General features: G+C 33.9%; 1 protein-coding gene across 1 annotated transcript; it reads left to right on the top strand.

Annotated features, from left to right (window-relative positions):
* The first annotated feature begins 1,135 nt into the window (after positions 1-1,135).
* On the top strand, positions 1,136-11,106 carry LOC100784579 (mitochondrial inner membrane protease ATP23). Its single transcript, XM_003524008.5, has 5 exons — positions 1,136-1,285; positions 1,775-1,896; positions 2,229-2,366; positions 2,462-2,545; positions 10,476-11,106. The coding sequence occupies exons 1-5, from the start codon at positions 1,225-1,227 to the stop codon at positions 10,608-10,610; spliced, it is 540 nt and encodes a 179-aa protein (XP_003524056.1). The 5' UTR covers positions 1,136-1,224; the 3' UTR covers positions 10,611-11,106.
* Positions 11,107-13,059: the final 1,953 nt, after the last annotated feature.

Genomic DNA, 13,059 nt, shown 5'->3' on the forward strand with positions numbered 1-13,059 from the left:
AGTAAAAAAATATAAAAATATATTAATAAAACAATATTAAAAATATATTAAATAAAATAATATTAAAAAATATATAAAATATTAAATAAAACCATATAAAAATATATGAAATATTAAATAAAACAAAAAAATAGCAATAAAATTAAAAAAATTATTTACAATTTAAAAAATAAAAAAATATTTACAATTTTTTATAAAAAATTAATTTAAAAAAGGAAAGATTAAAAAAAAATATTTACAATTTCAAAGTGGTAAATGTAAAAAAAAAATTACCGTTCCAAAAAGTTGTAAATGTAAAAAATTTAAAAAAGTCATAAATTAAAAAAAAAAACAAATCATAAGGGATGTTATAACTTTCCACACAAAAATAATAAATATTACAACTTATTTCAACAAAGATAATAATTCAAAAATAGCCATCAATTAGTAAATTAAAAAAAAAACTATCACACACAAACGGTATTAAAACTGTCATGTCTCACTACTCAAATTCGAACTCATATCCTTATGTAAGAGTCCGATCCTTATAATATAATGTTTAAAGTAATTATTATAAATATCAATTTTTAATTACATATCAAATTAAAGGTTAAATTGCAATTATGTTACCCCTATTTTACTTAATCTAAAATTTTAGTTTTTCTATATATATATATATATATTCTTCCTATTTTTTAAAATTAATTATTTTTTTAACCATCAACTTTCATGTTATTAATTGTTAATAAGAAAATATTTTTCCGGCGAATCATCGATGTGATATTATAATATTATTGAGTTTTTAATTAAGTTCTTAAATGATTTAAAAACATCATATTTAATAATTAATAATTTTTAATTAATTTTTTATTAAATAAAATTATTTACTCATCAAATTAATAATTAAACAAATTTAATAAAGATTTTAAGAGTAATTCAAATTTTTAAAGAATTTAAAATTATCTGATTTGTTGGAATTTTTTAGAAAGAAATTAAAATTACAATAATTTTTTTAAGAATTATTGTCTAATAACAAATTAGCATTAATATTATTCTTAAAATAATTATTATAAAAATTAAAAAATTTAATTGTGATGGAATGAATTTAACTGAATTTCTGATCTTCAATTTTAAAATATATCTTTGAAACGGAAAGTGTTTGGAAAAAAGAAAAGAAAGGGAGTGAATTGGTTTTCTACACCAAGCTTATGCTTCTTGAGGTTGTGCAACTGAAAAACCTATGCAATGGCGAAGAATTCAGTAACCGAGGAAGAATGTCAAGCCATGATTCACAAGAGTTTCCGAAGTATGTCATTTTTCTTTCTTACCTTTCCCTCCACCAATACTCTTACACATCTTATCAGGGTTTAGGGTTTTATCATACCCCACTATTTTTTCATTTTCAAAAAACTTTCTATCCCCCCCCCCCCCCCTTTTTTTTCTTACTGATGAAGTTTATCTTTAATTGCGTCTCGAAATTTTTGGGAAAAAATGTGAACTTTCAAGTTTCGCCTCTTGGAAGTGTTATTTCTCTCTGAGCAATTAGTGTTAGGAGAGACGAGGGGGAAAAAGAACTTCGTTTTCTGGGCTTTGTTCTGATTCACATTACTTTTATGGATTCATTATTCTCGTAAAGTTTATTTTAGAATTGGGATTTGAGATTTTTGGGTATTGCTGAAAATAATGATAATGATAATGCTTTCATTGCCATTGTAAGTGCAATTTTTCTCTGAGGAATCTGTTTTGAATGATGTTTTTTTTTAATGGGTGGGTTCATTTCAACTTTCTTTGACAGCTCCAATGGTGAGGTTTTTGAGGGAACGTTTAGAGAAAGCTGGGTGTGCTGTAGGAGACAATTTTTTCAAAGCTGTTACTTGCGACGAGGAAATGGCTGGTGCATATGTTCGCCGTGAAGGGGTACTGATTTCTTTGTTCTCTTTACTTCTCTTGTTTTGTCTTTTTATTCGAGTAAATTTTGAATTATGTTTTTCTATGGGAATATTATGTGTTAATTATGTTTAGCCTCCTGTTATGTTAGAATTATGCTTCTTCATGTACAATTGAGAAGCTGATTGAACTTTTGTTTCATGAAGAAAATAAGCTCTCAATTCTAATATTGCTTCCTTGTTTTTCTGGTTGAATTAGTATTTTGATCAATGCTTTTACACTGGTTGGATGATAAAGTTTGCAATTGGCTAGTATTCATTTCCTCCTGTTTTGGTGTGTTTGTCACTTTGTCCCACTCTCAGGTAAAAGTGTGCAGCAATTATGTACGAATTCAAGACGACGTCAACATGGTGGTAATTCGTGAGTTAATTCATGTGTTTGACGACTGTCGTAGTGCTAACTTGAATTGGTCTGATTGTGCTCACCAAGCTTGTACTGAGGTTCCTATCTTACCTTGTGTTCCTATTCAGATCATGTTGTTTTTTCACAACTTTTTACCCCCTAATTAATATTTCTTTATGATATTGTGGAACAGATACGAACTAATCATCTAAGTGGTTCTTGTCATTACAAGCGGGAATTACTAAAAGGTTTTCTGAAAATACGAGGGCATGGACAGGTTCACTTTTTTACTTCCCTCATTCATTAATACCAACCCATTTATTTTAGTTGAGTTTTTTCGTAGATTACACTTCGTAGCTTTTCATGGCTACTTTTTAATACACCTTATCTAGTTATAAATTGGAGGAAAAAAATATTATGGTTAACTACATTCCTCCTTCCACAGAAGCATTACTCTAATCTCAAAAGTTTTAAAATTGCTATTTGAGACATGGATTGGTAATATCAAGCATCTCACATACTTTTGCCAGTCTGCTAGTTTCTTGCATGTACACATGGAGGATTAGGAAGAGTACAATATTTAAACAACTAGCTATTGCACTTACATATTTTGAATCTGATCTTCAAATAAAAGGTTCACAGGAGTAATAAATTATAAAAATGAGGAATGTAGTCATTATCATTTTATTTGAAATAACAATTTTAATTGAAGTCTATGCCTATTGTCACCACCTCTAATGTCACTCTTGTAAGCAATTAGTGCATTATTAAAAGATTGAGATAAGGAAAAGTAAATCCTCAAGGTTGTTGATATCTAAATTATAGCAAACCGACATGACCACCCCTCTTGTTAGTTGAATTCTCTTAATCATATGCACTACCTATTTTGTTAGAAGGTTTTCTTTAGGGAGGTCAACAATCTGTTTAGATCTGATATATCATGCTTCACTGATAAGTATATCAGATATGATTTGATCAATACTGAGAATTAGGTTATAGGGTCAAGATAGAAAGCCAAAATCTCACAAAACAATTGAAGTCATCCATGTCAAATTTTTGAAGACTTGGCATAATTTTCTAGGAATGGTAATAGGTAGCTAGAATTTTGTCTGTTTGACAGAGATTAGTGCCAATGTCTTACTGTGTCGGTGGAATATAGAATTCAAATAGAGAGTAGACAACACCTATCCTTTTCCATTTTCTCATCCTTTTAACCACAGTATTGTTTTGTGATAGTTAGTGAATGTCATTGTCATCAGAGAAGATATAATTTTAGAGCTATCTTAAGTTTTAGATTGGATTAAACTTTGTCATGTATGCTTGTGATCCCAAATCCACAATATGGAATACTCTTCCATTTGTACTTAGGAGCCATACTTTGCTAACATGATTCATATGTTTTGTTGACACTATGGTTGTCGAATCAGATAAGAAAGAAGAGATGGAAAATTTAAGGTATAGGGAGTTAATCACCAGGAGGATTGGCTTGACATTAATGCCTATTTGGTAAAGAGGAGAGAAATAGGGTAGATGGAAATAAAAAGAGTGGAAATAGGGGAGAAATAAAGTGGAAAGTAAAGGTGTTTGTTGAAGAGAAATAGAAAAGAGATGCGGAGTGAGATAGAGAGATGGGTGGAAATAGGTGAGACATAGTACAGTGGGTCCCACCAATTTCAAAATTCTTTCTTCTCTAACTCTCACCTACCTAACACCACCAACTTATTTTCATCTCCACAATTATTTTCATCTTTTATACGAAACAAGCTGTAAACTTGAGAGAGGACATATAGTTTCTAGTAGTGTCCCTAGGTGCTTAAAAAATGGATTTTCCTTCAATTTGGATCAAAGGTAAGTTTGAAGGTTCAGTGTTGTATGATTAGTAGTGTTATCAATGGAGGATGGCAGACGATTAAAATTCTGCCATATAAACATGCCATTGCAGCCTATGGTGCCACTATAGCGGGTCTCCCTTCACAAATTGCCTTATGGTGGTTGGCAAAAGTTCCACCACGCCATGGCGTCCATGGCACCACCATTTAACAACATTGATGATTATGTGGTGGTTTGTCTCATTGGTGTGCTTTACTATAGCATAATCATTCTTATTGGTCCCCTATGGTCAAATGATGATGTACGATAAACATTGGTTAAGGAAGACTAGGGAATAAAATTTATGGAAACTCATCCCGTTTGCTCTATTCCTTGTCACATAATGATGCTGTGGCATTTCCAATTTTGTTGGATGCTAGCATGAGTTGCTAAATCTTTAATCCCCATCCTCCTGAATGTCCACTCTAGCTGATGAAGTTTAAAATCAAATAGTATATGGTACACAGTTTAGAAAATGAAACTTCAACCATTCTTTAATGCATTTGTCAATACAAACTGAAGCATGGTTTTCTTTGTTCATAGTTTTAATTTATGTAATAAAGTTGAATGGAAAATTGGTTTTATCTTTTTTCTCTCTCGCTTTAATATATATTTTCATTTATGGTGATTATATTTTTTTTTTATCAGCAAAGATAGATATTTATATATATGAAACTGAGTACCAGAGGTACTGAAATACATAGTTTTGGATGGCCGTGCAATTGGTTCCAAATCAGACTTAATAGAGTCTAGAGAGGAACCAAACAGGCTACTCCCTGCCATAAACTAGCCTATATGACTTAACTTTTTTAATACAAAAACCCTTCTCTAATATTGCTAGACCAGTGGTTAAAATGTATTGTAAAGTCCTTCTCCAAATTGGACAGCCAAGTCCACAATAGAAAGGATGCCTCGTCAATCAGTTTGTTGCTATCAAAGGAGTCATTGGAGAAGATGATCTTATTCCTCTGCTGCCAAATGGTCCATGTTACAGCTAGCCACCAGCACTTCCATCTAGTAATCCTTATCCCACCAATTGATATGGAACCATGTTGTAGGAAATGTTGCCTTGGTACTTTCGGAAAAGCTCCAGAGATGTTCAACCATGATGATGATTCCCACCAAATAGGGAGGATCTTGCTGCAATGAAAAAACAAGTGTCCTGCTTCCTCTTCCATATTTCCGCAAAACGGACAGCTCTTATCCGTGACCTCTATTTGTCGCCTGTGCAAATTTACTCTAGTAGGTAACCTATCCCTCAGTAGCCTTCAAGCAAATACAACAACTTTGATTGGCACCTTTAACTTCCACAGCTCCTCAAAAGCCCTATCCTGTATCCCCTCAACTTCTGCCCCCCTCATTAGGTTGTACGTGGACCGTGCCGTGTATTGCCCCCTTTGATCTTTCTTCCACACCCACTCATCCCTTCTATTTCTTTGAACTGTCTTCCTCTCGATATCTGTTAGGAAATTTGTAGCCATTGTTATCTCGTTGTCGAACAATGGCCTCCTCCATGATAAGTTCCATTCCCACTTCTCGTCCTTGTAACCGCCCATCTGCTGGATTAATTGGTTCTGTTGGCATGAAATTACGAACAATCTGGGGTACTTTGTTGCCAGTGAGGCTTCTCCATCTATCCACTCGTCTTCCCAGAATTTGATCCTATCTCCACTGTATCCCTTTTTTGAGCTCCTCTCCCTGTTGTGAAGTTTGAAAAACTATCTTTAGATCCCTCCACCACAATGACTCTTTGTTACTCCCATGTGCTTCATCCAGTCCCCTCCACCCACCATATTTGGACTGCAGTACCCTTGCCCACAACTGTCCTTCATGCTGAAATAGATGTCACCTCCACTTACCAAGTAGAGCAAGATTGAAAGTGTTTATATCCTTCATGCCCAGGCCCCCCGTTTCTTTTGGTAGGCAAGCTGTCTCCCATTTGATCCATGCAATCTTGTTTTTATCTGGACCTCCTCCCCATAGAAATCTGCGTTGCAAGCTGACTAACTTGTCCTCCACCTTCTTAGGTATCCTGAAAAAAGACAAAAAGTATATAGGAATAGAATTTAGGATTGACTGGATATGAGTCACTCTCCCCCCAAAGGACAGGTGTCTTTGCTTCCACTTAGTTAATGCCCTCTCACACTTTTTTATAATGGGATCCCACATCTGACCCCGCCTCGGATTTGTCCCAATAGGTATTCCTAGGTAGACAAAAGGAATGGACATCAAGTTACAATTCAACCAACTGGCTGCTTCAGACTTCCATAACTCCGGCACACCAAATTTATGGTGATTATATGACTATTACATCAAATCACTTTTTCTATGTTGCTTTATACTATAACAAGCTTGATATCTCTAAAGATTGTGTCATTCAAATTCAAAACCATAGTGGCCTTTTGGGCTGTAAATAATGGTAAAATTATTGACTACACAAATGAGAAAGACTAAAAGATAGCTTGCCCCGTTAATCTTTGCTTCATGTGCATTGTAACCTTCTCACTTTAAGAATGTGCAATTCATCCCATGAAATTTATTTATAGTACTTAATTTTTCTCCTAAGCCAACACCGTTAAAAGTACGTAGTAGTTCTGTGTGAACTATCTAAAATGACAATCCTGCCCTTTCTTGAATCCCTTCTTTTTCTCCATTGTTGGTGATCTTAGCTCTACATTTGATCACAAAGCTCCACCCAATTAAAGAATACCAGCATTGATTTTTATGGAGACTGTACATCCAGTCAACTACAATGCAAAATACTTGAGTCTCCTGCAGCTACATGGAAAAGTACTGCTTTTCTTTTATAACCTGTGAAATATCAGCTTACTGAAACTGAAGAGATCTCTGGTATTATAAGAAATTTTAGTTATATGTTAGTGTTCATATTGACATATGGAATAGTTAACAAGAAAAATAAGAATATTTTGGTCTTCATCATGCCAAAGGAAACTGGTAATTTGTTTTGGCTTCAATCCTATTCTTCATATGGTGGGCAGGGAAGGTTTAAAACTAATAGTTTGGAAAGTGGGAGCAGGTAAAGTGGTGTTCCATCCTATATTTGAAGTTTAGATTATGGTGGTTAATTGAATGGGTTATTAGCATAATTTGAAAATCTTGGTTGACTTGATTGTGGTTAGGTGTAGCTGTCCTAAATATGCCTTTCATGGACTGAGGTCCAAGCTGTAGGGTATGGATTATGACTCCCCTTCAATGCATATAACATGACCTGGACTGGGGTTTGGTACCTGTAAAAGGAACTTTAACACTTGAGTCAATAGTATTTTTAACTGAGTGACGGTGTGTAGCAAAAGCATAAAAGCGTATTTGATAATGTTGATGTTGGTGATATTTACAGGGGTCTGAGATGGGTTAGATTCTTTGGCACAGGAACCAAGGCCTCTAAAGGTAAATATTAACCTACTAAAGTAAGACACTTGTAGTTTTAAGTGGTGCACTATAGTGCCACTCATAGTTGTCAATAGCGGCCGCTATAGTGGCGGGGCAGAGCGGAGCAGCACCCATTCGCGACGGACACGTGTGTAGCGGCGCGATTTTGGGTCGCGGCTGGAGCAGCCGTTATCGCGGCGGAGCGTGGCAGAGCGGTGCGGGTTGCGGAGCTGTTTTTCGCCCCGCTACTTCGAAGCACTGGAGGTTTTGTTCTGTGTTGCTTCGTCTGCTTTGTTCTTCCAGAGAGAAAGAGGGAAGAGAGAGAGAGAGGGAGGGAGGGAGGGAGGGAGAGAGAGAGAGAGGGTTCTGTGTTGCGGAGCAGTTTTAATATACCATTAGGGGATTCAGGAAAAAAACATATATACCACTAGGGTTGGCTTACGTAGAGGCAAACAATATTAATATATAATAATAATGTTAATAATTAAATAATATAAAATAATATTAAATAAATATAATAATATCATAATTTTATAATATTAAAAACTTATGTATATATATATATTTATATTTTTGTTTTCGAACATATATATATATATTATTAATTATTTATATATTTATATTTCTGCTTTAAAGTTTAACATATCTAGTTAAATGGTAGCCAAACAATATTAATATATAATAATAATGTTAATAATTAAATAATATAGAAATAATATTAAATAAATATAATAATATCATAATTTTATAATATTAAAAACTTATATATATATATATATATATATTTATATTTTTGTTTTCGAACATATATATTATTAATTATTTAACATATATAAAAAAAACATTAGAATAGCGGTCATCCCGCTATCCGCTATCCCACTTTTGGGGTCGGCTGCTCCGCTCCGCTATGCCAGTATTGACAACTATGGTGCCACTATAGCAGAATAGCGATGCGGAGCAGCCCCTACCTATTACAGGCTCTTTCGTAGCATAGCAGTATAGTGTATCAATCATAGTGGACCAAGTAACAGGTTGAATAGTGGTCTTAGTGACACTATATTGGCGCTATGTGTTTATTCCTAAAAAGCCCTCAGAACAGAGACATTAGGGCGGCTTAACTACCAATTTGGTTACCAAATTATTTTAAAAGGTTCAATTTGGTCCTCAAGTTTTTAAAAGATCCAGTTTGGTCCTCAATCTTTAAAAATACATCAATTTAGTCCTTTCTATTCAATTTAGTTGATGTCGTCATGATTACAAATTTCAACGGTTTTTTTGTTTACGAATAGTGACGATTTTTAACTGCTACTATATTTTTTATTATTTAAAAAAAATAAAACTTTCACCCCGAAGTGCATAGTCCCAATTTTCAAACACAAAAAACTCGTAAACACCCACCATATCTCTTTTTTCTTCCAAATCATGAAACAACCACATTCTAATATCATCACCCCGCCTCATTCATCCCCAAATTGCAACAGATCCCCAAATTCATCAAATAGATGGATCACTCATTCGCTTTGGTTATCAAAGAAAATCCCTAAATTGCAACAATGAAAAATAAATAAATGATCAAGGTTAAAAAAAAAAACAATAGAAAGATTCAAATCAGCTAGTCTATGCATCCAGAAGCTACAAAGCAGTAAGGCACCTTCAGAGGGAGTACGAAAGCCTGAGAATGGGAAAGAAGAAAGCGGTGCGAGGTCGAGAGAGAGTTACATATGCGATGGAGTAGGGAGGATGAGGGATTTCATTCTGATAGTGGTTTTCGCAAGATGGTGACTGAAGGAGGAGGAGGAGGCCATACACATGGTCGTATTTCTTAGTGTCTCCAAAGGCATAACCTGTCACGGCTACGATGGTGCAAAGAGGCACGATAAGATAAGGAGGAAGGAAAGGAGAGGGGCGAAGAGACCTTGGTGGAGGCCGGGAAGACATACCTGTCGGTGACAATGGAAGCTGTGTGGGTGCCGTTTATAGGTGTGAATAATGGAGGGGGTGGTGTAGGCAAGGTAATCATTTTATTTTTTTAAAATAATAATAAATATAGTGGAGGTTAAAAACTGCCACTAATCATAAAAGAAAACCACCAGCGTTTGCAATCCTAATGGCGTCAACTTAATCGGATGGAAAAGACTAAATTGGTGCATTTTAAAAAAAGTTTGAGGACCAAATTGAATCTTATAAAATTTTGAGGATCAAGTTGAATCTTTTAAAATAATTTGAGGACCAAATTGATAATTAAGTCACATTAGGACTTGGGGACCAAATTGATCCGCAAAATAGTGGCTATCCTACTATAGTGTTTTTGGGGCCTGCTGCTATCCGGGATTTAAAACATTGGACTCTATCACTTTACTCTGGGCTGAGGTACAGTGGTACACTATACTGTACCTAAGTGCATTATAGTAATATTGTTCCTAAGCGATGACATTAACTTCAGTCAACACCTAACATGGTGATTCACGCAAATGATAGAGTCGAAGGGGATTTCTTAAATTTTAGCCAATTTGGAATGGATTAGAAAACAGTAAAACGGGGGTAATTATTTTATAAAAAAGCCAAAAAATTGTGGAAGCATAACGTATAGTGCCATTAGACTGCTACTGCTTTTTCCTAATACTCAATATACCCTGTTCTTTCTTGGAGGGGGTGGGGGACACTAGGCTCTCTTCTGTTCATAAGCATGATGATTAAACTCAATAATGTTACATTTTTTCATTAAAAAGACTTTGATATGATTGACATCTAACGGGGACAAGGAGTTTATAAACCAATTTAACTTACAATTTTCTGTTTTCCGTAAAATTACATCTGCTATTATTCAGTTGCTACTGTCATGCATTTGCTTTAGTATATTTGGTATCCTAGTTTCTTGTTTTTTTTTTTTTTTTTTTTTTTTTTGCGGTAATTTGTTCTATACTGAATTAGTGTTATGGAACTTGAAGGAATGTGTCAAAAGAAAAGTTATGCAAGCCTTGTCTCAAAATCCCAATTGCTCTGGTTTGGCTGCCAAGGATGCTATGGAAGCTGTATGGGATGTTTGTTACAATGATACACAGCCCTTTGACAGAGCTCCTTAGAATCTGCGTGGTTTGATACTAACACATAGTATAGCCTCCATCGGTACTATTTTTTCTTTGCCGAACATTTTTGGTAGCCACTGGCTTAGAATAATGATGGCCCTTGTTGAGTACTACAACTGTGATTCAAATTGAATGCTTAATTTTTTGGGTGGAAATCTCACAAATTTTGTCTGTGGCAACTCTGCTGGGAAAATCATACCGTCTTCCTGTGCACATTTATTTTGCTGGCTATATTCTTCAATCAAAATATTATTTCAATTTGGGAGGCATGTCAATGGAGTGCCAATGCTACACAATTTGTCATCTGGGTTCTGGATATGAGTAATTCATTCATGATTTATGGTTTGAGGACCTCCATTTTCAGGGTTCTCCCAAGTATGTTGGGTGAATCCTGGTTTATTCTTTTATGTAGTTCCTTTTCTCGGACTAAATGTATGAAATTTGTTAGTAACTCAAGTGGAGCTTCTGTTGGTTTGAGGATTCAATCATAAAAGGTTGGCCAATAAGGTTCATCAGATTCCGAAAATCACATCAAACCAAAAGATAGAGGTCGAAAGTTAGATCCAAGAAAAAGAAATTAGCACAATGTATTTGGTTGCCTTTTTGTAATTGCATTAAACACAAACAGTAACGGCAGTTATGGAGAAAGTCATTTTCTTTTTCTTTTAAAGAACAATGTCAGCAAATATTTACTATCGTTTGAATTCGTTAGGAATCACAATTATGTGGGCGTTGGTCTTCTTTTAATGAGTTTCACACTTTCATTCATGATTTTGAAATCTTTGATAACTCCTAATAAATAGATAAATTGTAATAAAGTGCATTTTAAAAAGGATATTAGTATTACTATTAGAGTGTGTTTGATAAGCCACTATAGTAACTTGTAAGCTATTTTAAACTGTTAGTAGCAGACCAAGCGTTGTACGTAATAAGCTACGCCCTTGTTGAAACGTTTCACACATTTTTCCCTCCCATACCAGCTTTTGATGGAAGTGGAGTCCCATCCCTTTGAATAATGGGGGAAAATGTTTTATAGCATTCGAATTACAACTGAAAATGGGGTTTGTGCTAGTGTCTGTTTACTATCATTTTAACGTTTTTCTAAAAGAAATGGGATTGCACTTTTGAAAGATTTTAACTCATTTGAAGAATATTGTTTTCCAACATTAATTGTTTTTCTAGATAACAGTTTCCAAACATTAATTCTTTTAATATCAATCAATCTTTTTTACTTTATTTCTTTCAAAAATAATTTTACCAATATCTATGTAAATAAACCTTTTTTATATAAATCTAAAATTACAAATGTCTACATGCTTACATCACCAAGCACACTAAGAAACATTAGTGAGCTCTAGTGTGTCACTTGATGTGACAAAAAACGGTCACATCTATGTATTGAACATGTTCTTTATAAATTGTTATATTGAATCTAATTATTAAAGATTCACTTGTAATTAGATGATTTACAACTTTTCAAGTATTAAACTTAACAGTAATGAACACTTTATTGATCGGAAAATTCATTATTAGTTGATTTATAGCTCCATAATCAGCTGAAAAGGTGTGGGTGCTTGTTTATTCTGACAGTCCATAGCCAATTTTTCAACTACTTGTTATAAAATTTGTTGCCAATTGTCATGCTACCAATATAGAGCATACAATAAACAAGACTTCGTCATAAGAAAAATTCAATTTGGAGTGTATATATATATATATATATATATCGGTGAATTTGGAGTAGTTAGGATGCCACAAGTCGTTTAGTCATTCATCTAATTGTTCAACCATTTGTATTTTGGACTTCGTCTTCTGTGCTAGTGTCAACTGAATGAATATCTCAATTATGGATTTGAAACAAAAATTCACATGGCATGGAATGTTTTACCAGAACTTCAAACCTCAGTTCTCCAAATATCCGTGGCACCTGGATCTTGTGTAACAGTAGATACAATTGTCAAATAGTGAATATTTGCCAGATCATATACTTTTGAGTTGCATCATAGTTGTTTTTCTACTCCAAACTTATCTTTTATTGTTCATTGTTGAATTTGGTGATCTTCTTAATAGTTCCATTTCTAGTTTTCCAACAAATTTTACACGCCACGCAGTGTATTAAGTAATGGAAGCTAATGCCCATCAATCCGTTGCATTTAAATAGAGTTGCATGGCTTTGAAAAAATTATCCCAATATTTATTGCTCAACGGCTCGACCAACTTTGCGATGACGGATCAAGATTCAACTCATGTTAAAAAAAAAAAAACATATTATACATGTGGAGTCTATTTTTTTTTTTTTATTAAAAAAACGTGGAATCTCATAATTTACTTGTTCAATTTGTACTTATGTTAAAATTTGTTCACTTTTAAGCCTTCCTTAAATGTTTTCTATATCTGTTTACGCTTTTTTGATTCATTATTTCAGGCTTGAGACAACATTACATGT

The sequence above is a fragment of the Glycine max genome, chromosome 5, assembly GCF_000004515.6.
Source record: "Glycine max cultivar Williams 82 chromosome 5, Glycine_max_v4.0, whole genome shotgun sequence".
Lineage (NCBI taxonomy): Eukaryota > Viridiplantae > Streptophyta > Magnoliopsida > Fabales > Fabaceae > Glycine > Glycine max.